This window comes from Dicentrarchus labrax, unplaced genomic scaffold (assembly GCF_905237075.1).
Source record: "Dicentrarchus labrax unplaced genomic scaffold, dlabrax2021, whole genome shotgun sequence".
Lineage (NCBI taxonomy): Eukaryota > Metazoa > Chordata > Actinopteri > Moronidae > Dicentrarchus > Dicentrarchus labrax.
The window spans coordinates 28,835,781-28,858,104 of NW_026136704.1; the positions used below are offsets into that span (position 1 = coordinate 28,835,781).

The following is a 22,324-nucleotide window of genomic DNA, read 5'->3' on the forward strand; positions in this document are numbered from 1 at the left end:
AAATACATTAAGGTTTTAGGAGCAATTACTTTATGTATTATTGTCACGTCTTCTTAACTCTTAAAGGCCCAGTGTGTAGGATTTAGTGGCATCTAGTCGTGAAGTTGCAGCTTGCCCCTAACTGAACACCAGGTTAGTACAAGTACAAGTCCTTGTACTTTTCCTGACTGGTTGTATTTCTTGAGTCTAAACATCAACATCAACAGTAATCATCAGGGTTTTGTTTGTCCAATGAATATCTTCATTCTTGGCTCACAGTTTTGCACTGATGTTCAGCGAACATACAGCCAAAGAAAACATTCGTCCTCATCATTTTCTCTACAAACAAAAGCCTCAGTAGATCAGAATGCAATGGGGGAAATACAGGAACTGCATTTACTTCACTAACTGGAAGATAACAGACAGAAGCAAATAGGGAACCATAGACTATTGGTAGGTACACCAAAAAAACCCTGCAACAAATCATGATACAAAACAGCTCCTGGAATAAAAGGGGATTTCCCATACATTTCTTTGCTTAAAGGCACCATGATGGTGCAAATGAAGCTACTGCAACCCTTGAACAGTGAAATGGTTAACTGTAGTTGTCACTAGGTGTAAAACTTGTTCTCTCTTTGCACATCCTGCAATTCTTTTTTGTATCCATCCCTTTTATGACCCTCCATGCAGCAGCATCCATTGGGGACGCATTCAAGTGACGTCATCCCAGACAGATATTTCTGCTCAGACAGGGAGGGTAAAGAGAGAGAGAGAGAGAGAGAGAGAGAGAGAGAGAGAGAGAGAGAGAGAGAGAGAGAGAGAGAGTGGAGGCAAAAAGGAGGAGAAGGAAGAAAGAGAGAAAGAGATGAGGTATGAGAACATTACGCATTGGGTCGACTCCTGGCAGAGTGAGAGCTTAAGTGAAATGGTTCCCCATGGGAGGGAGACAGGTAGAGGGAGAGAAATGTAGTGGGACTCCTTGCCAGTCTGATTTGGAGGACATTAGAGATGGGACAACTGAAAAAGTAAAGGACACAATGATAGGGAGACAGGGCTGTTCCTGTTTCTGGAGCGGAGGAGGAGGAGGAGGAGGTTGTAGTGAGAGAAGATGGCAGGGTTTATACCAGCATGGCCCTTGCTTAGCCTGCGCTGACGGACTTGTTGTCCTGAAGGCCTGAATGATTTATTAAAGTGAGGAGTGGCAGAGAAGAGGGCAGCCAGGCGAGCTCTGATTAACTAGGGGAGCGAGGGAGGACAAGCACTCCTCTATTATTCATTACTCCACATGAGCACAGAGTGGGAGCATGGCTAGAATAGCCGAAGTAGGGAAAGAAAGAAGCAGAAGTAAAGTGGACATTTTTGCAGGCTGATTTTCCTCTTTTTTAAAAATATTTTATTTCGTTTGTTTCCCAATTGTAAGCGTGTGCCCTTGATGCAGGGATGGCTGGATATCAGTAAAGCTCTGCGTTTCTGCAGGGCCACAAATCTGTCTGCTCACCTCAGTGTCTGAATGAGAGTGGAGCATGCATGCATGCAAAAATGCAGGCACACACACACGCGCAGATGAAACCACACACACACACACACACACAAACACCCACACAAACACACAGGATCTCCCTTCAAGGCAGTTTGCTGGCTGTCACATACAATACTCTCAAATATAGGGAGACATCAGTCCAGTTCTGGTCTGGACTGCTGGAAAACAGACATGGAATGTGGTATGATTGCATCCAACTGTGGTCGCAACCATGTTGAGCCACAAAAACACACATTTACACACTTGTTCTGTTGTCCGTAAATAATGAAGCACAGGTCTTGCTGAGATCACATTATAAGATACTTTCCTGCCACCGGCCTGACAGAACCAATCTCCTCAGAAGTATAACTGAGAGGGGTGTCTGTTCAATACTTAAAAGGCAAAAACATACAACATTGATGACCTGTGGGTCTCCTGGTTGACAGATGCGTTGTATATCCCAGTCATGTCTGCAACAATATATGTGTGCATGGATATGAAACTTTTTTAAATTTAAACTCCATATTCACAAACAAAAACACAAACCTGACGCCTACTTTTATGATTTTTTTTCTCTTTCTCTTTGTCACAATCAGAACAGGTTTCAGATCGTAATAGCTGATTCTACTTGCTGTCAGTCATTGCAGTTGTAATGGAGCACATTTGACGTGGTTGAGTGGTTTATAGATTATCCTTGCATTCTTCTGGCAGGTATCCCATCAAACAGAAAATTGTGTGGCGCACTCAAAAAGGTATTGCATTCCCTCTATCACCCTCTTTATTTCTCTTCATTCAATTTTCCCATCCTGCTTGGTCATTGTCTCACCCCTTCTATTTCTCTGTATAGCCTCACTCTGTTCCTTACTTCATGTCTGTAAAGCCCATCTGCTCTTAGTACTCTTATGTGTTTATTTGACGGCAGCAGTTGAGGGCTGGCCTGTCGTGTCAAGTGGGGTTGTCAGACCCTGATGGGCCGAAGCGGCTGGCTCCGATAATGGCCGGCATTTCTGAAATCACAGTGTGTATGTGCGTAGGTAAGGGTGGCGGGGGCAGTGAGGCAGAATTGAATACAGTGAGAAGAATGTGAATAAGATAAAAATAAAAATGTGCAACCACGCCGCAGACTGGGCAAGTAACCGTGCTCCTCCCGCCACCCTGAACCAGCTGGCTGCAGACCATGTCAATAAAAGTTCATTTTGGTCCATCGTGATTATAATGGGGTTTCAATGAGGCATCAAATGAGTTCTGCTTGAACAGAATCACTGTTCAGCACAAAAACTCTTTACTGCTGCAGATACAATTCTTTCTCTAGTGCTGCGCTGTCAAAGAGCAACAAGGAGAAAGAAGTGCCTTGAGTGTGACTGTATGTTTGTTGGCGCACAGCACCAAAGAAAATGTGAATTTGTGGTTGCAGGCAGGAGCATGGCTGAGACTCAGTGATTAGAAAAATAGGAAGCCCTGCATATAATGTAAAGCAATCCAATCCAACAGACCTGCAATAGATAGTTCTCAGAGAAATGCAATGTTTATTTTTTAAGTTCAACAAGAAACATTCACAAATGTAGTAATTATTAGAGTTCTGTATTTGCCTTAGATCATGTCTTCTGCAGCAAATATTCATCATAGCAGTAATTTTATGTCTATTCAACACCTCTTATCATAGATTTAATATCTATGACTTATGAGCAGCAAAGAATAAAAGCAGAGGAGTAAACCAAGAGGTTCCCTTCTTCCAATAAAAAAACCAAGATGAGTAAAATATATATATATATAGATATCTATATATCTATATATATAGATATATATATCTATATATATATATAAAATGATCTCATCTTGTGACCCAAGTGTTGGGAACTAGTTTAAATGACTGCCACTTATCTATTTGATCATCTAAACCAAAGAGTTACTTAATGGAAAATGTGAAAACTTTTAATGAAGGTAATTTAATTTGCTCTATGTGAATAATTATGTTCAATCTGAAGAGACTCCTCTTATTCATCCTCTTTTACAGGTTGTATTTTTCTTCCTAGAAACCTGCTGAATGAAACCACAGAGTTACATTCTCTCACCTCCTTGGTTGAGGTGTTGGCTTGGATCAAGAAATATAATGTTTTATGAATAAAGATGAGACTTAACATGGGCATTTTACAGTGTATGCTCCTTATCTTCGCTGTGGCCCTTGAGTCAAGGCCAAGAGGAGATCTGTTTCAGCAGAACATTATATATGCTGCCGCAGGCCAGTGGGCAGTTGACTTCACTTAAATCATCTAAATTATTCACCAGAAAATCTGAAACACTACATTAGTTCACCACAGTCACACACCATCGTGTGTATTTTGAATGTGTTTGTCTCTGTGTATGTCATCATCATCATCATATATTTTTATAATCTACATAAAATTAAAAAAGAAAAAACATTAAAAGAGAAACAGCAGTCAGCTTCAAACAATGTTGACACTAATCTTCCTCAGGGATTGTGATGAAGCATACAAGCGTTGGTGTTTTCTTAATACCAGTGGGGTAGAGATAGTCTACAGATCAAAAGGCTTGAGTCAGACTTAATTAAAAAAATATTAATCGTGTGTGTAGTTTTTTTAGTAATTACCCTTGTGCATAATAGTGCAGCTAATTGATTCATTAAGAATCACAGCAGTCGCCTGGGTGCTCTGTGGTGTAAAAGAAACGGAGAGGGAGAAAGAACATGAGAATAAATATAACTTCAAAGAAACAAAGTACTAAGGAGGTTTAATATAACACACAACACAGAGGACTGATACTGCACAAAACAGCCACAATAAATGGTGTTTTACTGTGTATTAGTTAATATTTGCTGGTAGTATTAATGAAATGTTATGCTGATACTGAATTCATACTTGATTATACAGTGTCATCTGCTGGTCAGTAAAGGACATTTCACATTTATTCGAAGCCACAAACATACGACTGTGACAAAAGATTTCAACGGAAACCAAAAGCAAGTGACTTGTATTTATTGTATTGTATTTAAACATTTGGTCACTGTGTCTCCCTTGGGAGGGGTTACAGGTTTAGTGCACAGCAGTCCCTAGCAACAAAGGTGTTACACTGAAAACTGATAACATTAAAAAAACTAATTCAAATACACACACATCCACAAAAAGACCAATTTTCACGGTCATAGAAAACCTAGGATCTCTTCCAAACGAGAGTCATTAAAACGAATATGTAAAGTCTACAGCCAGGAAAACATTTAACATCACTCTTAAAAAATATTTGGCTAGAAAAATCATGAATGTGGTTGTAATTAGAATCCATCAACAGAATAAAAAAAGTTGCTTCACACAATAAAAGTTCCATGGAAACTCCTGATTACTCACTTCTTTGATGCAGCAGCAGACAACTCTGCTCACAGTAATGACTAGATTGATTTTGCTCTCACTGAAGCAGCCCCTTTTTCTAAATTGAGCAATCATGGGTCATGTTTGTTGCCGGCATACAGCTACATTGACCTCGCTGATGAGTGGACAGAACACCAACAACCACTGTTTGCATTTTGATTACCAACCAGCTAATGAGTCAGAAATGTCAACTTCTGACTGGAACACAGCGGAGCAAAACAGCAGGGGAATATGGCCCTTTTGTAACCTTTGGAATAACAGGCAGAGCTTGACAGAAAGGTTTAGCAGAGTACAAAGTTGTAGCCTTACTAGAAAAAATATCCTACAGCAGAGCCAGTACAAGTCTTCTAAAAAGATTCATCCTTGTCAGCGAGGCCAAAATGAATTACTGAGAACTCTCCTTCAACTCTCCTTGACTGACGGATCAAAAACATTTCTCATGCCCCGCAGCAGTACATGCTTTTCATAATCACACAGACACAGTCCTTTCAAACAACACTGTGAGGTTTTTGAGACAGTCCTTGCACCAGTTTGACCAGGGTTGATCATCGAGAGATCACTCAGCAGAGAGATTTTGGCCGAACTTTTGGGAAAAGCTGGAAAAAAAAAACCCAAAAAACATTAACATTCATGTTTTATTTCTGCATTATGGCAAAAAAATCAGCTGGTGAAGGCTTTGTTTGTTATCTCACCCCAAAGTAGTTGTTTGGAACGAAGCCCTCCCTGCCGCAGAGAGAGGCCCACCACCAATCCGACCCTTCATGTTTCTGCAGGATGGTGACCATGTCTCCCTCTTTGAAGCTCAGCTCATCGGCTGCCTGAGCTGGGTAGCTCCAGAGAGCGTACAGCACCCCGCTGTTCTCCACCCCCATGGCTTCCTCCACACCTGGTATTACAAAGAAAGGAGGATATATCTATGCACGTCTAACACTTACTGTACCAGAAAGTGAGTTTGAATTAGTGATCAGGGAGGCAAGTGGTGTTTCTTGACTGAAATGGTTACAGGTAATAATATCATATATTATTACATAATATGTGTAAAAATTCATATTTCACTGTAGTTTAAAACTGCTTCTACTTTATTTTCTTACTAAGTCAGTGTATACCAGTGAATACATGTAGCACACAAGTTCAGTGTGTTTTAAACAGTGTTTCAAAGGCTTTTCCGGCCTGCTAAAAATTAAGATTGTTTAAAGATTGCCTCACAATGTGTCCTGTTGCAGTGTCCTTGAATAAGACACAAAGACCCCTATCTGTTGTATCTCCCTGCTATGTTACTTTAGATGGGAATAAGGCCCACAAATGTAAACTTAAATATTATGAAGGGTATTTTGGCATCAGCTATATTATTTGCTTGAATGTTGTGTTTGCCAACACAATAAGTATTGTTTTGAATGACTAATGGAAGACTAAACTCAAACCTGTCACATCTAACCATCAGTTTATGATTCATCCTACAATGATGACTTTTGTATTTAATAGTGCAGTGTCATAAGGTGTGTGTGTGTGTGTGTGTGCGCACATGTGTAAGTGTAATTGCCTCACCCCTAAGGAAGCTCTCACACTCCTCAAACCCGACAGCGTAAGGATCGCACTTCTGGGAAGCAGTAGCGCCGTCGCTCTGTGTCATGGCCATGACAGCGGCTCCATTTCTCACCAGAAACTCACACAGAGGACGGTCGTTACAAGAGGCTGCACAATGCAACGGAGTCCTGTGGGTCAAAGAACTGGCAGTAAATAAATACATCTAGAAAAACAAGATTGCTGTTCTAAACATGTTACAATAAGACACATTATGAACTCCAAACTGTTAGCAAAACCTTCACCTTGAGAGTCTCAATGTGACCTGAACATGCCACTTTTAATGTACTGATTTTCACAAAATCTAAATACAATGAGAGATGCGTGAGAAGAGAAGTGACTCTTTACCAGCCGTGACTATCTGGTGCGCTGACATTGGCTCCAATGCGAACCAGGAAATCAACAACATTGTAATGGCCCCCGCAGATTGCATTGTGAAGAGCAGTGATGCCTTCATCATTGGGTTGGCTAGGGTCGTTCATCTATGGAAAACATTTCACACAGAGAGGATTCATCAGCTGAACTGTAATCACTTACGTTACAAGAACTTCAGCTCTAAGATATTCTTATTCCTTTACTGTACATATCAATAAAGTGTGATGTTAAATGTAAATTGTAACTGGCTTTATTCACTTTATCCTCTTTCTGGAACTACTGTCAGGATCACCTTGAGCCAGCACCCAACCCCCACCTTGCTGAAATGGAAGCTGTTTTACTGCATGAGAAACTACCAGGAAAATGTATTTCTGTATAAAGAAGATGCAGGGATGTGTTGAATAAGGGAATGCAAGCTCAGCAAACCTTCCCTGAGAGAATGAAAGTTAAATATAACATTTCCCAGTGCTTCTTAAAGTCTACATCCAAAGCTGGAGCACCAACTTTGGCACTTTACTGTCTTCATTCAGACTGGTTGAATGAGTTTAAAATGTATTTATGGAGGCTGCTGATGTGTGGAATTAGTATAAATTGTAAATATTTATACTCATTTATTTATTTAATTATATAATCTCAATAGATTATGTTTTTATATAACAATGGTCGGTAGTCTTTACGTTTTGAATTTGTTTATTTGAATCAATGTTACCCTTTTTTACATTTTGCTTGTTTATTAAAACATATATATATATATTATTTGTATATAATTATTAGTGCAATGGGTTTAGTATTCTAGGCATTATAACTATTACTGAGAGTAGCAGCAGTAGAAGTGGCAGTGTCAGTATACTGTATACAATTAGGTGTATGTGTATTAGTACACACACACACACACACACACACACACACACACCTCCTGCACGGCCCTCTGCACTGTCTCCAGTTCTCCGACCAGCGCTCCGTCCAGTAGCAGGACGAGCGGGCTGAGCCGTGCTCGCTTTCCAGAACCTTTGCGCTCCCGGTTGGACCGGCGCAGGATGGAATGGTAGCTCTGAAGCGACAAACAGGATGCAAGCTCATATAAAGTAAAACACTTGACTGCAGAGAACGTTTGTCCGTCACAGTTAGTTAAAACAAAACGTAACATAAGCCACTTTATATCCAACTGTATATCAAAAGCTTTCAACAGAACTATAACCTACTTCTTGCCATCTTTGGTTCAATAGTGGTAAATCAGTCGATAGACAAGTATTTAGGGCAAGCTATTTCTACTTGGGTATCTGGGAAATATACTACATTTGGATTAGTTGTGTTACAAGCTGGCCAACAGAGATAATACCTTCTTCATAACATCGCAACCCCTCTTTGAAAAATGGATGACTATCTTCAGTAGAACTCGCTCTTAAGCTGCCTGTCAATGCACTTTAAAATAGGAGACAACTGCATCGTAAATACTAGTTCTTCCAGTTACCCTGTATCTAAATACAGCTGCCATTGACCACAACTTGTAATATCTTCTAATCATTTATGTTTTTCTTTGTTGCCTTTGTTGCATCTGTTGTCCTTTTCATCCCCACATTTATCATCTAAGCCCATTTCTTACTCTGAAGTCGTGGGGAATCAGTGTAGATGTTTGAGGAAAGGGTGCAGGAGGCATAGCGCTCTCCTCTCCGTCTGAAGAGCTGCTGCTCTCGCTACCTCGCTCCCCCTTCTGGCGACGTTCCTTCCTGCGGAAAAGCTTGTCGATGAGATTTTTGTACTGGTTCGGCTGGTAATGGGAGGCCTTCTTCAGGGGCTGTGACTGGTCCACGGAGCCCCGTCTCTTCAGGGCCCGGGGGATTTCTGCCCGCATTCGGAGCAGCTCCTCCAGGTTAGGAATCTCCTGGCTCTGGGCCTCAGGAGCCACCACTGGCTGTAGCCGGGTGGGGCTGAGGGGCCGGGGAGCTGGAGGTACTCTCTGCTCAACCTTCACACTGCCCTCTGGTGAGCTGGGAGTCTCCGAAATCACAGGCATGTAATGAACAAAGTTGATCCGCTCTAACTCTGCATCAATATCCCCTGGGTTCAGCACTGCAACGATGGACAACAAACCACATTTGTAATGCACAGTTAGTTAAACAGAGATGTTGTGAACGTAGAGAGTGTTAAATGTGTTATACCATCACTGTATATGGCTGGCTGTCTCAGCTCAGGTGGGTGTTGCTGTGGGTGGAATACAGGGTGATTGGAGAACTCCCTTGGGAAGGGTACAGCTGGTAGGTAAGGTGTCATATCACCTTCTCCTCCCAGGGCTCTGGGGTGGTGGGTTGACATCGCTCCCCAGTGGGGGTTTTGGAGACGCATGATGACAGAAAGAGGGATGGGCCTGCGCTGACGGGACTGGGTAGATGTTGGAGGAATTGAGATCCGGGAAATGATGGGCTGAGGGTGGAAAGGGGAGTGGGATGGGGACGAAACATCTGGAGGTATTGATATACGTGTGTTACGGGGGAGAGAGCCATGGGAAAACTGGAGAGATTTAGAGCGACCATCCTGAAAAGAAATAAGAAAAGAGGGATAAATTCATGCTAATTCCAGGGCTGGCGGAGAATCACACTACTTTTAGCAGTTTTGATGGTTTTCTGTACCATAGAGGCCAAAAATCTCCTTAAAATCTTTAAGGGATAAATGCTATGATTGTTTTTGAGTTCAAGCTAGTGAAAGCTGTGTCATCTTTGCAAATTCCATCTCCTATCCCCACACCTACATTCTGTTAGTCACTTCATGCTGTTCTTATCTTTGAAACACAGAGCTAGTTGACTGTGGTGTCTCAAGAAGCCACAACATAAGCCATAAAAACAAATCACCCTGAGCTCCTTTGTGACTGTTTCTCTGGTAACACCACCCACCTTTTTGGGGCTTGGGGCTGGAGGAGGGCCATCAAGGTTGGATTCTCTCCAGCTACTATTTGGCACAGACGGCCGTAGCCACTCTGTCTCTGTAACAGGAAAGTGTTAATTTAGAAAACAGAGAGCACATACAGTACAGGCAGAGCACCAGTGCCTCTTACGTCTTGTGCCTAAATTGTTTGTCCTGGACCAATTCCACAACAAAATAGGAAAGTTGTAAAAACTTGTAGTTGTAAAAAAAAAAGTAGCAGAAATCAACCAACTGTCGTAGGTGTGGTGAGGTTTCCTCTCGTAGGACACGTCCAGATCTGTCTCATTCCACTTGCCAGGACTCTTTTGCCACTGCACACCCTCTTCTGGGTGAGAGTGAAAAAATAATAAGAAAAAAAAAACACAAAAACAGAGTAAGAGTGCTGGAAAGAGGGACAAATTACAAAAGGAAGCTTAAAAATAACTTTTTTTTACAGGCCAGTATTTCTCCAAGACTTTTTATTTGTAGAGTTGAGGAATCTCTGAAAGAGCACTGTGGCATTAAACCCAGAGCAATTAAATTATTAGATTGCATTTTCAGAGCTTTTTTTGTTAAAATGTTTAAAAAGCGAAGGTCAAACTAGCAACATTACTCTACTGTATATCTATGAAACCCATTGGTAGGATTTTTTGTCACAGTCAGTTACACCTAAAGCTTCCAGAGCTTCACACCCACCTCTAAAAAAAAGAAAACCAGACTGGTTTAATTAACAATTAACATAACAATAGAGCGATTACTGAACTGTGATTGGCAGCATTTCTGATCATACCTGCTCCAATGACATACCATTTCTTAATACCATGTTTCACAAAACAAACACCTGATTCCTTAGAAAAAGGATCAACACTGATTATGAATAGTTACCCAGTTACCCAGTTCTCTCACATACAGTAAGACAATCTTTCAGGTAGTTTCCCACCTTGACTATAGTTGGAATGTAGTTAATTTATAATAATGAAATATTTCTGATGGGTTTAATTGGCCCACAAATAACATCTAACTGTTTCACAGCTGAATGACTACTGTCACTTACCAGGTTCCCTGAAACTGCCAAAATTTCGCGGGAGCGTGCTGGACATTTGATAATTGATAGACAAAGGAGAGGGGCTTCTCTCTGGCCGAGGCGACCTGCGGCCCATCTGACTGCTGTCATAAGGGCTCAGCAGGTTGCCAGAGGAGTGGACTGAGCCAGACCGAGATGACTGGTCAAAAGAAACAGCTGTGGGGCTCGGAGAGGGGCTTCTCTCGATGTAACTGATTGAGCCTCGTGGGCTCCTGTCGTAATTAGAAGGGGAATTACGTCTTGGGGTGTGAGGTGAGTGCTTGGGGCTCTGCTGGCTGTACGAGTAGCTCTCAGATCCAGCTCGAGGAAGTGGAGAATGTGCCTCCCTGTGGATCTTGGGGGATGAGAGTGGGCTAATGGAGGAGACAGAGGAGGAGGATGCTTTTTTATTGCTGGAGATGATGTCCACGGGATGCAAAGTTGTTGAGCTTGAGGAGAAAGACTGGGAGCTGGAGCTGCCATTACTGCTGCCACTTGACTCTCTAATAGTGATGGAGGTGTCAGACAGCTGGGTGGACAGAGGCTTCTCTCTGTAATTTGTAGAGCTGGTCTAAGGGGAAAATGTATCTGTTATAAATACAGTTATTATTCTAAAAATATAAGGAATGACTATTACACATTTTCAATAAATTTAACAAAGATAAAACAATACTTATGTATCTTGTTGGCATTCAATAACTACTGCACAAATGTGAAGGGTCTTTGACAGTCTCACAGAAATATGTTGTTGAATATTAACAACACCATTATTGTTGTTTACATTTTGGGAAATAACAGTAGTAGATACACATTTAGCTTAGAAAATAAACAGGTAAACCATACACATTTTATCTTTTAAGAAGCTAATAGCACTCTCACGTGTATGCACACTTTTAGAAACTACAAACTGTGGCAAACTAACAGCTAAAAGGAGGAAACCAGTGCTGAAGGTTTGTGTGTACCTTAGTGTTGTTGTCGTTGGAAGAGGCCTCCTTCAGCAGGGAGTTGAACTCTCTGGATAACTCATCTGCTGTAGCCAGCGATGCATTCAGGTCCTCATTTATAGTCTGGACTGAATATAAATCACATAAGCACAACAGACAATTAGCAAAGGATAATAGTCCCATGTGCACAAATATACACTGAGCCAAAGAGACAAATCAAGGACTTGTGGGAACTCACACAGAAAGCCGCTGCCATAGCTTGTCTGGGAACTCATGGCTGTGAGGTAGCAGCTTTTGGCTCCTGAAAAAAATAAAAATAAAAAAAATTCCACAGCTGTTAGGAAAACAGTCTCACACCACTTTCAGCTGACAATAGTTTCGCGATTGCATGAGATGGATTCCCATTCAGCACTTTCAGACATTTTATGGAAATAGGCATGCTCCAGCCAATGATATAATGTAACAGCACAAGGATTCGTATGAACAGGCTTTGTTCTCTGCCCTCTAGGCTCCTCTCATTCCATTCCAGTCCAGTCTTTAACTCTTGATGTAATAAAATTACACTTGCTGTGGTTTCAAACTGAAAATGCTTAACCCTACCTTTTCTCTCCTTCTGCAGGCTCCAAGCTTTCTTACCCTTTCAGACGCTCTGATAAGGAGCCAGTTTTCTTGGAACACATAACCTGAACGCCCTTCTTGTCTGAACAAGCCTCGGTTTCCACATAGTTTGACAATTTTGTCAATGCTTGGAGTGACTTATGTGGTCATGCCACTCAATGAAATCACAGCCCTGTGAAGGCCATTTTTACGAAAGCAGGTTGCAGTGTCTGTCCTGTTTGCTGACTCAACCACATTATCTGTGGTGCCAGGTGTTTCAGCTTAACATCACATATGACTGGTCTGTTTGAAAGCCAGATTCAGACAGACAGGTGCAGTATACAGCTAGTGAAGTGGATGACAGATTATACTAATACTCCAGACAGCTGTGTATGCCAACAGGTCAATTAGTACAGACTGACAAAAAGCTATGCAAAGTTCAAGGTTAATTTCTTTTTGTCATTCTACAAAATAGGGTTGTACTTTTTAAGGTTTTCTTCAGAAATACAGTCATTTCAGAGCTTTGTTTACCAGAACATGCCTGATTATCACTTACAATATCTGCATATCTGCAAATGAATTCATACTGAAACATTTCTGCTCATTAATTGGATCCGTCTGACAACTATAGCTGTCAAATATTGAGTAAATAAAGACTTTGTAAGACTGTAATCAGATCAATTGTCAAGCTTGTATTTTTTGGGCAGTATGGATGACACATTTTTTAAAGGTAAAATATAAAGAAGTAAATAGTACTAGGGACATATTAGCATCTAATGTGCATCAAATTCATGAACTGTGAAAATGATTCTGTGGCATCTTCTTCATGAACATAAAATACACCACATTAAGTGCGTCTTTCTCTTTTAAGGATTGTAAAGCTTTAATTTTGTGGAGAACCTTTAGTTCATGACATTTTAAAGGGAACAGTAAGTCCTGATGTAAGTTTCGCACATGTGGATAAGATTAATGCCATGTTCGTCTAAACCTAAAATGTTATAAATATGTGCTAATTAAATAGTAAATCTCAAAATCCGCAGTTGAATCATATGTTTATCCAAATGTGCTGGGACATTTTAACACACTTGCACCTCATTTACAAACATAAACTGAACTAATAATGGCCATGTAAGCATAGTCACACAGACGTGCAGAAAGTGAGGTCAGTGTCTCGGCCTGTGGAAAACAAGGAATCCACTGTCACTGATGAATCAGCCTGTGGCCACTCAACATTTCTCTGAGCTATTTTGGTAAATTTTCTAACTTAAAAAAAACCCATGGCTACTCCTAAACTATTGTATACTGTGTCACCAGTTTGCTGTTTTTATAGTATGACACAAATGATTGTTTTCCCTTGAGCCCACTATGCCTTAACAGGCCTTACCTACAAGTTCTTGGGTTAGTGATACCGTATCTCTTTTCAGAATAACCTTCATTTGTTGGAGGTTGTACTTCTGTGAGACTGAAACTATGAAAAAAATACATGATCCAACAACTCCAAAGCTTCTTTTTTTTTTGTATCTTGTTCAATTATGTAGAAACAGAAAACAAGAAATGATACACAGAGGCCACTGTAAAAAAAGATTTGTAGGAAGGTATTATTTCCCTTTTTGCTACGTTACATATTGTATCATTTTCTGTACATGAACTTCTTTTTTAAGTTGGGCATAAAGAGGGAGGTGGAGGCGTTAATCTTTGTTGCCACCTTTAATCATGCACTTTTAAAACTAGACCAGCCTCAACTGACTTTAGATTATACACATCCTTCTCAGTTACTGGATAAGCCGCCCCCCCCAAAAAAACACCAGTTGAACATTTGCCAGGTCTAGAGGAAAACATGTGTTATATAAGGTCATCAGTCTGAAGTGTGCAAGCAGAGTCAAATAATAGCTGTTCTCTTCACACTGTGTACTCTGCTGTACTGTCGCAATTGTCATGTTTCAGTCAGGGCTGTTCACAGGCTCACATTCCTCACCACTCCTCCAAGTAAGGCATTCACCTCACACACAGTCAGGGACGCTTATCTTTGTGAAGAACAGCTCGCACAACAACAGATTACACTCTCACTGACTCACAAAGGTCGGGTGGCTCACTCACTGAACTCTCCCCTTCCTGCCCTGCAATTCATTCACCCCACCCCCTTCCCTCCCTGTTACACTCTTCTGCGTTGCACATCCTCTGTTTTCTCTTCACTGGTTCTATTGAAACTTTTACTGTGTTGGTTAACATCATTTTTTTTAGTTTTGGCTCCACTACAACACCACTGTAAATAGGAACAGCTGTACACCAAACACCCATAAAATATGATTATCATTTATGTTTCACCAAAAATCAGTGACATAGTTAGTGGCGTGGGAAGTAGTGGCATCAACTGTTTCGCACTTCTTGTGGGAGATCGGACCCTTCAACCTACAAAGTGAGAGAGCAGGCGGGTGTTCGAGGTGCAGAATGTGAATGAAAGAGGCGCCGTTCACCTTATTACAAGTCAGTGTGGCAGCAAAATGATTTTGAAGCTTTTATTTTAAGGTACAATAGTTTCATAATGTTGCTTTAACTAGTAAATATTTGTGGATTTGTTTGGGAAGTTTATTTTTCTCTTTACTTAAGCCTTATTTCAATGTGTTAATGTGACTTAACTGAAAGAAATGTGCTGCATGTGAACAATAAGTACATATTAATTATTAATTAATATAATTAAAAACATTTCTCATCAGTTACTAACATCTTTATTATAAAGGGTTAATTCACAGATTAATAAACTGAACCAAGGGTGTTACCTGACTTCCCTTATGACTTTATATTTCTTGTTCTATCATCTTATTTTGTCGTTGCCATGGTGATATATTTGTTATAATCTTCTTGTTTTTGTTCTTTATCTTGACAGCTTTTGTTGGTAATTTGCATCTCGTTGTCCTTTGCTTTTCTTATCAGCATACTTTATGACTGTGCAAATAAGCTAAAGTAAACTACACAGCACAGACCAGACTTGGTAAAATGATGTTTTCAAGAAGAGAAGTATATACAGAGAATATATTCACTATATTCTCCATAAAAGTTTTTTAGGAACAGCCAAGGAGTTGTCACATAGACTATCATGTGAGGCAACTGTTACACCTTAGAGTACACACCCAATATAGAGGGGTGTTTGTCTTTAAGTATTGAATCACACAGACATTAATCATCTGAAAATGTAATGTGGACTGACAGCTTGTGGCCACTGCAGTGGTGCTGTCCTCTATTCTAGGCTTGCTGATCTGCTGCCACACTTGGGTTACTTTCTCAAGAGAAGTTTCCTGGAAAACCTCATGTTCCCTTTCTTTCAGTTCCTTTCCACTGCTTTGATTACAATGTCAGCTGGTTCTACCAATTTTAACAAACAACAATTAGCTCTCTCGAGTGGTAAAGCCAAGACGAAAACCACAAGACGAAACCTTAAAGGAGTACTTAACAAAACTACTGGCTACCTCCGCATAGTAGACTCTAAAAAGTTGGGAACTTTGTTAACAGATACCCAAAAAAGCAGAGATCCTGTGGGAAGTAGAGAGGAGATAGGATACATACAATAATCAATAGCTTTGCAGAATGCCAGGGTGTGTCTGACCAAGACGACAAGCAGTCCCTCCCTCTTTCCCTTTTCCTTTTATGTCCTTCACCAACAATCCCAGATTACTCTTCGAAATGAGTCTCCAGTTTCTGCTGAACTTGTTATTTCCATCCAGGAATCTCCCCCCCCACTATTATTTGTCCCTCCTCCATATCCTTCCTCCAGATCTTTTTGGCATTGTCTCCGTTTCTCATTCTTGGCAGGCATTGTGGCTGAGACTGAATGATAAAACAAATTCCTCTGACACGACCAAACACTTCCCTTTGTGGCCTACTTTTCATATTTCTTTGACGTGGAGTCCTACAACCAAGGTCTGGCTGTATGTCATCAAGCAGACAATATAAACAAATTACGTCCCACAGGTAAATTATTTTGCTACTGATCCCCACAGCTATGATATTACAGGGCTGTGGTATATGGTATATGACTCTCTGCTTTCACACAGTTCAGACAAATAGAAACTAAAATAGACGTAAAGCTAAAAACAAGGATAACAGAACTTAACAAAGATACACATAGAACTATTATACAATTAAGTGATTATAGTGTGTATATGTAGATATACTGTATATAAAAAGCAACATTAAAAGATTTATTTTATCATTGGTCTGAAGTCCATTGAAGGTATTTTCGTGCCCGGACTCCTCCAACAAAGATAACATCGAATGTAATGTTGATGTTGGCTTGCCACTATCTCATGTGATAGGATGGGAATCATTCGAAATGGGCTGTTGGCATTTGGAGATTAAGGCCATGGCTAATTGTGCAAATACAAGAAAGACGTATTGTGTAATTATTGTGTAAAACATCAGGGATCTAGGAAGGAGATCATCTGGTTAATTTGGGGTTTTCATCTTCAGTACCTATCTGCCTAATCTTATAGCTTATAAAACTTTGACCAAACTGTCATTAAGTAATTAGCTGTATTGATGTTTTTCCTTTAGCTGCATGAGCTGTTCAGTTAAATGTGACAACCGTTGAGTGATGACTTCCCTGCCTGACATATGACCTACCAAACCTGGCTGTAATCATGTCATCCCCTTTCAGACTAAAACAATTGTAAGCTTTTCAAATACAAAAAAACCCCACCCAAAGTAGTTATTTTTATAATGCTTACACCTGCATCTCCAACCTAGTTAGTCACTGAAATGCTGTGCCTACATAAATCTGCACACACACTCTATTCTTGACAGCAACTGTCAATGCCAAAGACAACAGCCTTAAACAATGCACCTGTTTTGATCCACTCAAGCTGAGGATAACAATCAGTCCTAGCAGACACTGAGAGTACGTAAACCTTTTGTGAACCAAAGGATATTTTCTGAGGTGATTAAAAAATAATCCCTATGCAATACAAGTTGTTTGGTTCGTGATGCTATAGGCTCTCCTTTGGCATAGTGGCTACTCGCACTATTCCAGCTATCCTCTGCACTTCTTGAGCAACACTGTTCTCCCCAGCATGTGACTCAGGAATCTCTCAGTGCTGCACAACATTACAGACATTTCTGGCGAGCTCCATTTAATACCTGCAGTGTGTCGTGCTCGCGCTGAGGTACAAAGAGTACAAAGCAGGACCATTACCAAAAAGTAAGGCAACTTTGCATACCTGCCTGGCATGTGTGTGCATGCAAGAGTTTTAATCACTTAGTAGAAAGTTAAATTACAGGTGTTCTGGTGACAGTATGAGCACTTATATATAGGCAACAGGTTACAGCAAGTGCATCACACAATGCAGCCGAGCTGGTTTATTGAGACCCAGCTCAAGAGAGCACAAGCTGGATAGCTTCCAACTCCTGCTCCGACAGGAAGGTTTAGTTTGTTTGCAACCCTGCAAATGAGTCCAGCAAATAACTGACACATATGAATTTCTAACTTAACAGCACATGTTTCACTTCCAACAGAGCTGATTACATGTGCATTTTCATGTTACACAAAACGTTGGATGCTGTCACAGCAAACTTGTAACCATTTATGAGTGTGTGTGTGTGTGTGTGTGTGTGTTTGATGGGGGGGTCATATTTATTTATAAAAGTTGGCGGGAGGGGGGTAAATTGTTTTAAATTGCTTTAATGATGTGGGAATGTGTGTATTCATAACTTTGTAATTGAAATTTTGCACAACTGTGAATTTTAATTTATTGTATGTTCCATTTACCTGCCCAGGGACTATGGGTGGAAAACCTGGTGCAATGCATCTCTACTTGTTATATACAGGGTTAATGTTTTATTGTGCACTGTCCCTGTTCAAATAAAATAAATAACAACACTTAAAATCACCATTAATGTGATTTGTCTACTGTCACAATATGGCAAACATCCAACAAAATGATCACATAAAAGATCATAAAATACCATTTAATCAGATTAGATCACTGTTAAATCGCTATTAAGTCACAAGTGGCTACAGGTCCTAGTAAGTATCACTGGCTGTAAAGTATATGCCTGTCAGTGTGGGGTTGTACAGGATGCACATGAGTCTGTCAATGTCCAGCAGCTGGCGGGTGCACTTAAGCTTTCCTTTGTGGTTGTAGACTGTAAGGCATGCCAGGCAGGGATGGTAACATCTGATTTTCATTAGTTTGAGAACAAGCTCCTCCTCGCATTCAAGACCCTTCACAATGAACCATGGAAAGAAAAAGCCTATTCAACATTAAAAAAAAAAGGCGTTTTCATGACTGTTTGTTACTAAACTGGAGCCACGAACTGACTCAAAGAGCTGCACCAACCACACACTACTCCGCACAACACAAACACGATCTCTCATAATAAAACTATGTGTCTTCACCTCACACAGTATTTCCCACGCTGATAGGCACGTAGGCTGTGCTATGGGACGAATACAAAAAACTTCCTTACCTCAAAAGATGAGAGCCGTTCTTCCGTCCCAAATATTCGAGAGGTAAAGCTGAGCCCTGTACAAAGTTTCCTGTCTTCCTGAGGCTGGGTTGCTTCGTCTGTGTTTCTCTGTAGCGCTGGTTGCTCCAGACATTTAGTCATCGCTGCATACTGAGCTGAGTTATTTGGGCTGTTAGAGTCCAGCCCCTCTGGCTGTCTCCACTGCTGTAACCCGAGCCAGGTGTTTCTACCACAGCTGGTCCAGGTGAAGCATACCGTCGTACTGAGCTGGCAGTTTTTACTTTGACTGTTTTTTTTTTTTTTTGTAATGCAATAAAATGATAATAATAAAAAAGTAGTTTACACGTTGCGTAATTTCTTACAGGAACACATAACACACACTACAGTATTATTACCTCAGGAGATATAACACACTTTTGTATAGGCCTACAGAAATCTAAGTAATCATATATAGATAGACATGAACTTTATTTATCCTGAGGGAAATTGAAGTATCCAGTAGCATACAAAACATACATTAACGTACACTAAAATAAAATAAAAAATTACACTATGCAAAAAACTATAAAATATATGTTTTATTATACATTTAAATGATAAACATGAAATATAACCAACCTTTATATGAACACACGATTAAATAACTATGTTTTTTTTATTTTATTATTTAATAAAATATAAAGGTGGTAGGCTACAAACATCTCAATACCAAAAAAACTAAACAAAAAACAAAATACACATTGTTGTGGTGGATGTTTGATATGTAGACCGTATGTTATGACTCTAAAGTATATTGTATATTCAGTAGCTGTTGTTTCACCTGATATCTTATACATTATATATATATATATAACTAGAAAATGTCATTATATTCTTATTCATGCTGCTGTTAAAATAAGATCAATGGCCAAACATTATCGAATATTTAGGGAGGTCTAAGAGAGGGAATATCACTGAATCAATACAAAAACAAAAGTATAATAAATATCTACAGATAATAGATAATCTACAGGTTATCTGGACTCACATTATTAAAAAGGTGAGTCAGATAATGAAACTCTGAACTCGTGTTTTTTTTTTTTTTTTTTTTTGCGTGACTCGGTCTGTCAATCATTTCTTAACGTCATCACGTAACGTCAACGTCCCCGCCCCGCCCTACGCTGGAGAAGCGTTTCCGCCAAGATGGTTGTCGGTGCTTTCCCTATCGCCAAGCTCCTCTACCTCGGAGTGAGGCAGATGAGCAAGCCTGTGGCGAACCGAATAAAAGCTGGAGCCCGGAGAAGCGAGTTCTTTAAGACTTACATCTGTCTGCCGCCGGCACAGCGTAAGTAACGGAGTTAATGGCCGCCAATGACCGCTAGATTTCAGTGTCAGACACCCCGGGCGATGGATGAAGCGAGCCGCAGCTGCAACAGCCAATAGGATTGTAGTTCTCAAGACCGCTTAGCCAATCATGTTCGCAGGTTTATCTGGTCGACCAATAGCAGCCGGGCAAGCCGGGACGAGGGCGGGTCTTGTCTGTCATTGAGCAGGTTGTAGCTTTGCTTTGCTTTCAATAGAAGCTGCGATACTTTTTGCCCTTATGCCCCTTGTCCTGGTCAGAAAGTTATATCAATATATATATATTTTAATAGTTAATATTTTTAAATATTTTATATTTTTCTCCAGCGACTGTGCTCTGTTGTTTAAACGCTGTTAAATTGGAAGTTAAAGCAAATTGTATACCCTTATTTATACTTAATATGTTTTACACTGTATGCTTATCAGAAAACTGGTGTTGAAAGGACTTTACTGAAGTAGTAGTTGTTACAATAAATGTAAGAAACATTTTCCCTTTTCACACTAAAGCCATTAAACAAAGAACAAGTGCATGTTAAAATGAGAGAAAGTCTTTTAGTCTCTTCATTAGGAAATACATGGTGTGTTCTCACTCAATAAAATGGACAAAAATGTGGGAAAATTGACACATTTTTTGATTTAAGACAAAGTAACAAACAGTCCTTGAGAGATTTAGTGTTATCTAAGCTCATATGTTGCATTGCATTCACAATACAAACTATATATGGCATTCTCACATGTATTTTAAACTGTTTACTTATCATCTGATGCATAATTTCAAAAGTGAATAACACCGAAATATAATATTAAACTAACTTGAGCTGTGCACTCTGTGTTCACAGTGTACCACTGGATTGAGATGAGAACGAAGATGCGGATCATGGGCTTTCGGGGTTCCACCATTAAGCCACTGAATGAGGAGGCGGCTGCAGAGCTGGGTGCGGAGTTGTTGGGAGAGGCTGTCGTCTTCCTCGTGGGTGGTGGATGTATGGTACTGGAGTACAGCAGACAGGCTGCTAACTCGCGCCGCAAAGAAGAGGAGCTGACCGACACCATCACAAGCCTACAGACTCAGCTAGCAGAACTTGCACTAACCACAGAGACTCTAGATGCTCAGCTGAGAGAGGTCAACAGGCAACTGGTGTCCTTTCCTCTTCCCACCAAAAAGTGATTAAATTAGGTCTCTGCTATATGACGTGGCCCTTTTTGTTGGTCTGTGTGTGAAAGTACAAGATAGTACTGCCATATGTACAGCCTGATAATGACCCTGCTTTACATGCTGTACTCTGTCCAGTAAGTTGGGTGGACGTAAGCATATCAGTGCGCTGTGGCTTTGGGTACTATCATTATCTCATGTTTTGAGCAACTGGTTGCAAAGGGGGATTGCTATGATATTCATAGTGTATGTCTATGGTTGACCTTGCATGTTCATCATAAAGTTGACTGTATATAGAAATTGGCCGTAAAAGGCAATGGTGACTGTAAAGTTAATATATTTTATAACAACTCCAGAATATTGCTTTATCTTTTCATTTCAGTGATTGTCATGGACTTTAATCATTTTTCATAGATTAATGCAAGTGCCAGTCATAAATGAGAAACATTTTGTGCATTTGATTGAAGGCCAAAAACGGATAACAAAAACTAAAACTTGGGTCACATCAATGGATCATTTGTGTGTCTGCCCCTACAGTTTCATGGACATGTTGTATTCAGGCTGTAAATTGTACTGTGGTCCTGGTTCGGGAACTTCGGTTGGTAATAACAACTGTAAAAGGATGGTGCAAAATAAAAGGGTATGCTGTCTGTTGAAAGAGTTTGTCACATTACACACGAATAAAATAATAAAAAAACGTTGATGAAAATTAAACACTGAGCACAAATGATTCCTACTATACAACGAGTCGCTCCAGATTAAAGAGATTATGTCACGCAAGTAAACTGAGAACTGTATTATGTATGTATATAATATATATTATTGTGTTAGATATTATAATATAAATGTTATTTTTTATTATTTAACGTGTGAGTGGAACAACTGGAACAAACAATCAATCAATAAAGTGTTTCTAATTCTAAAATAAGGTAGAGGCCTTGTGATTAGGCGAGCAGGTCAATAAAACTACATTACCCGGCATTCCCCCAATTGTAAACACTACGTCACCTCCTCCCCCTGGAACGTTCCAAATGT

General features: G+C 40.1%; 2 protein-coding genes across 4 annotated transcripts; one reads left to right on the forward strand and one right to left on the reverse strand.

Annotated features, from left to right (window-relative positions):
• Nucleotides 1–4,475: 4,475 nt before the first annotated feature.
• ppp1r13l (protein phosphatase 1, regulatory subunit 13 like) lies at nucleotides 4,476–19,017 on the reverse strand. Of its 3 annotated transcripts, none has more exons than XM_051397554.1 (13): nucleotides 18,796–19,017; nucleotides 11,978–12,040; nucleotides 11,758–11,867; nucleotides 10,787–11,366; nucleotides 9,986–10,075; nucleotides 9,723–9,811; nucleotides 8,994–9,366; nucleotides 8,438–8,904; nucleotides 7,748–7,885; nucleotides 6,808–6,941; nucleotides 6,424–6,590; nucleotides 5,571–5,764; nucleotides 4,476–5,474 (listed from the first exon to the last, which is right to left on the reverse strand). In XM_051397554.1, the coding sequence occupies exons 2-13, from the start codon at nucleotides 12,012–12,014 to the stop codon at nucleotides 5,439–5,441; spliced, it is 2,415 nt and encodes an 804-aa protein (XP_051253514.1). In that variant the 5' UTR covers nucleotides 12,015–12,040; nucleotides 18,796–19,017; the 3' UTR covers nucleotides 4,476–5,438. The 3 variants fall into 3 exon arrangements, with proteins under 3 accessions (XP_051253514.1, XP_051253511.1, XP_051253513.1); XM_051397551.1 differs by having other exon boundaries at nucleotides 9,986–10,078; nucleotides 18,796–19,014; XM_051397553.1 differs by lacking the exon at nucleotides 18,796–19,017 and adding an exon at nucleotides 15,898–15,987 and having other exon boundaries at nucleotides 9,986–10,078.
• Nucleotides 19,018–19,938: 921 nt separating this feature from the next.
• opa3 (outer mitochondrial membrane lipid metabolism regulator OPA3) lies at nucleotides 19,939–22,003 on the forward strand. Its single transcript, XM_051397566.1, has 2 exons — nucleotides 19,939–20,119; nucleotides 20,976–22,003. The coding sequence occupies exons 1-2, from the start codon at nucleotides 19,978–19,980 to the stop codon at nucleotides 21,302–21,304; spliced, it is 471 nt and encodes a 156-aa protein (XP_051253526.1). The 5' UTR covers nucleotides 19,939–19,977; the 3' UTR covers nucleotides 21,305–22,003.
• The last annotated feature ends 321 nt before the right edge of the window (nucleotides 22,004–22,324 follow it).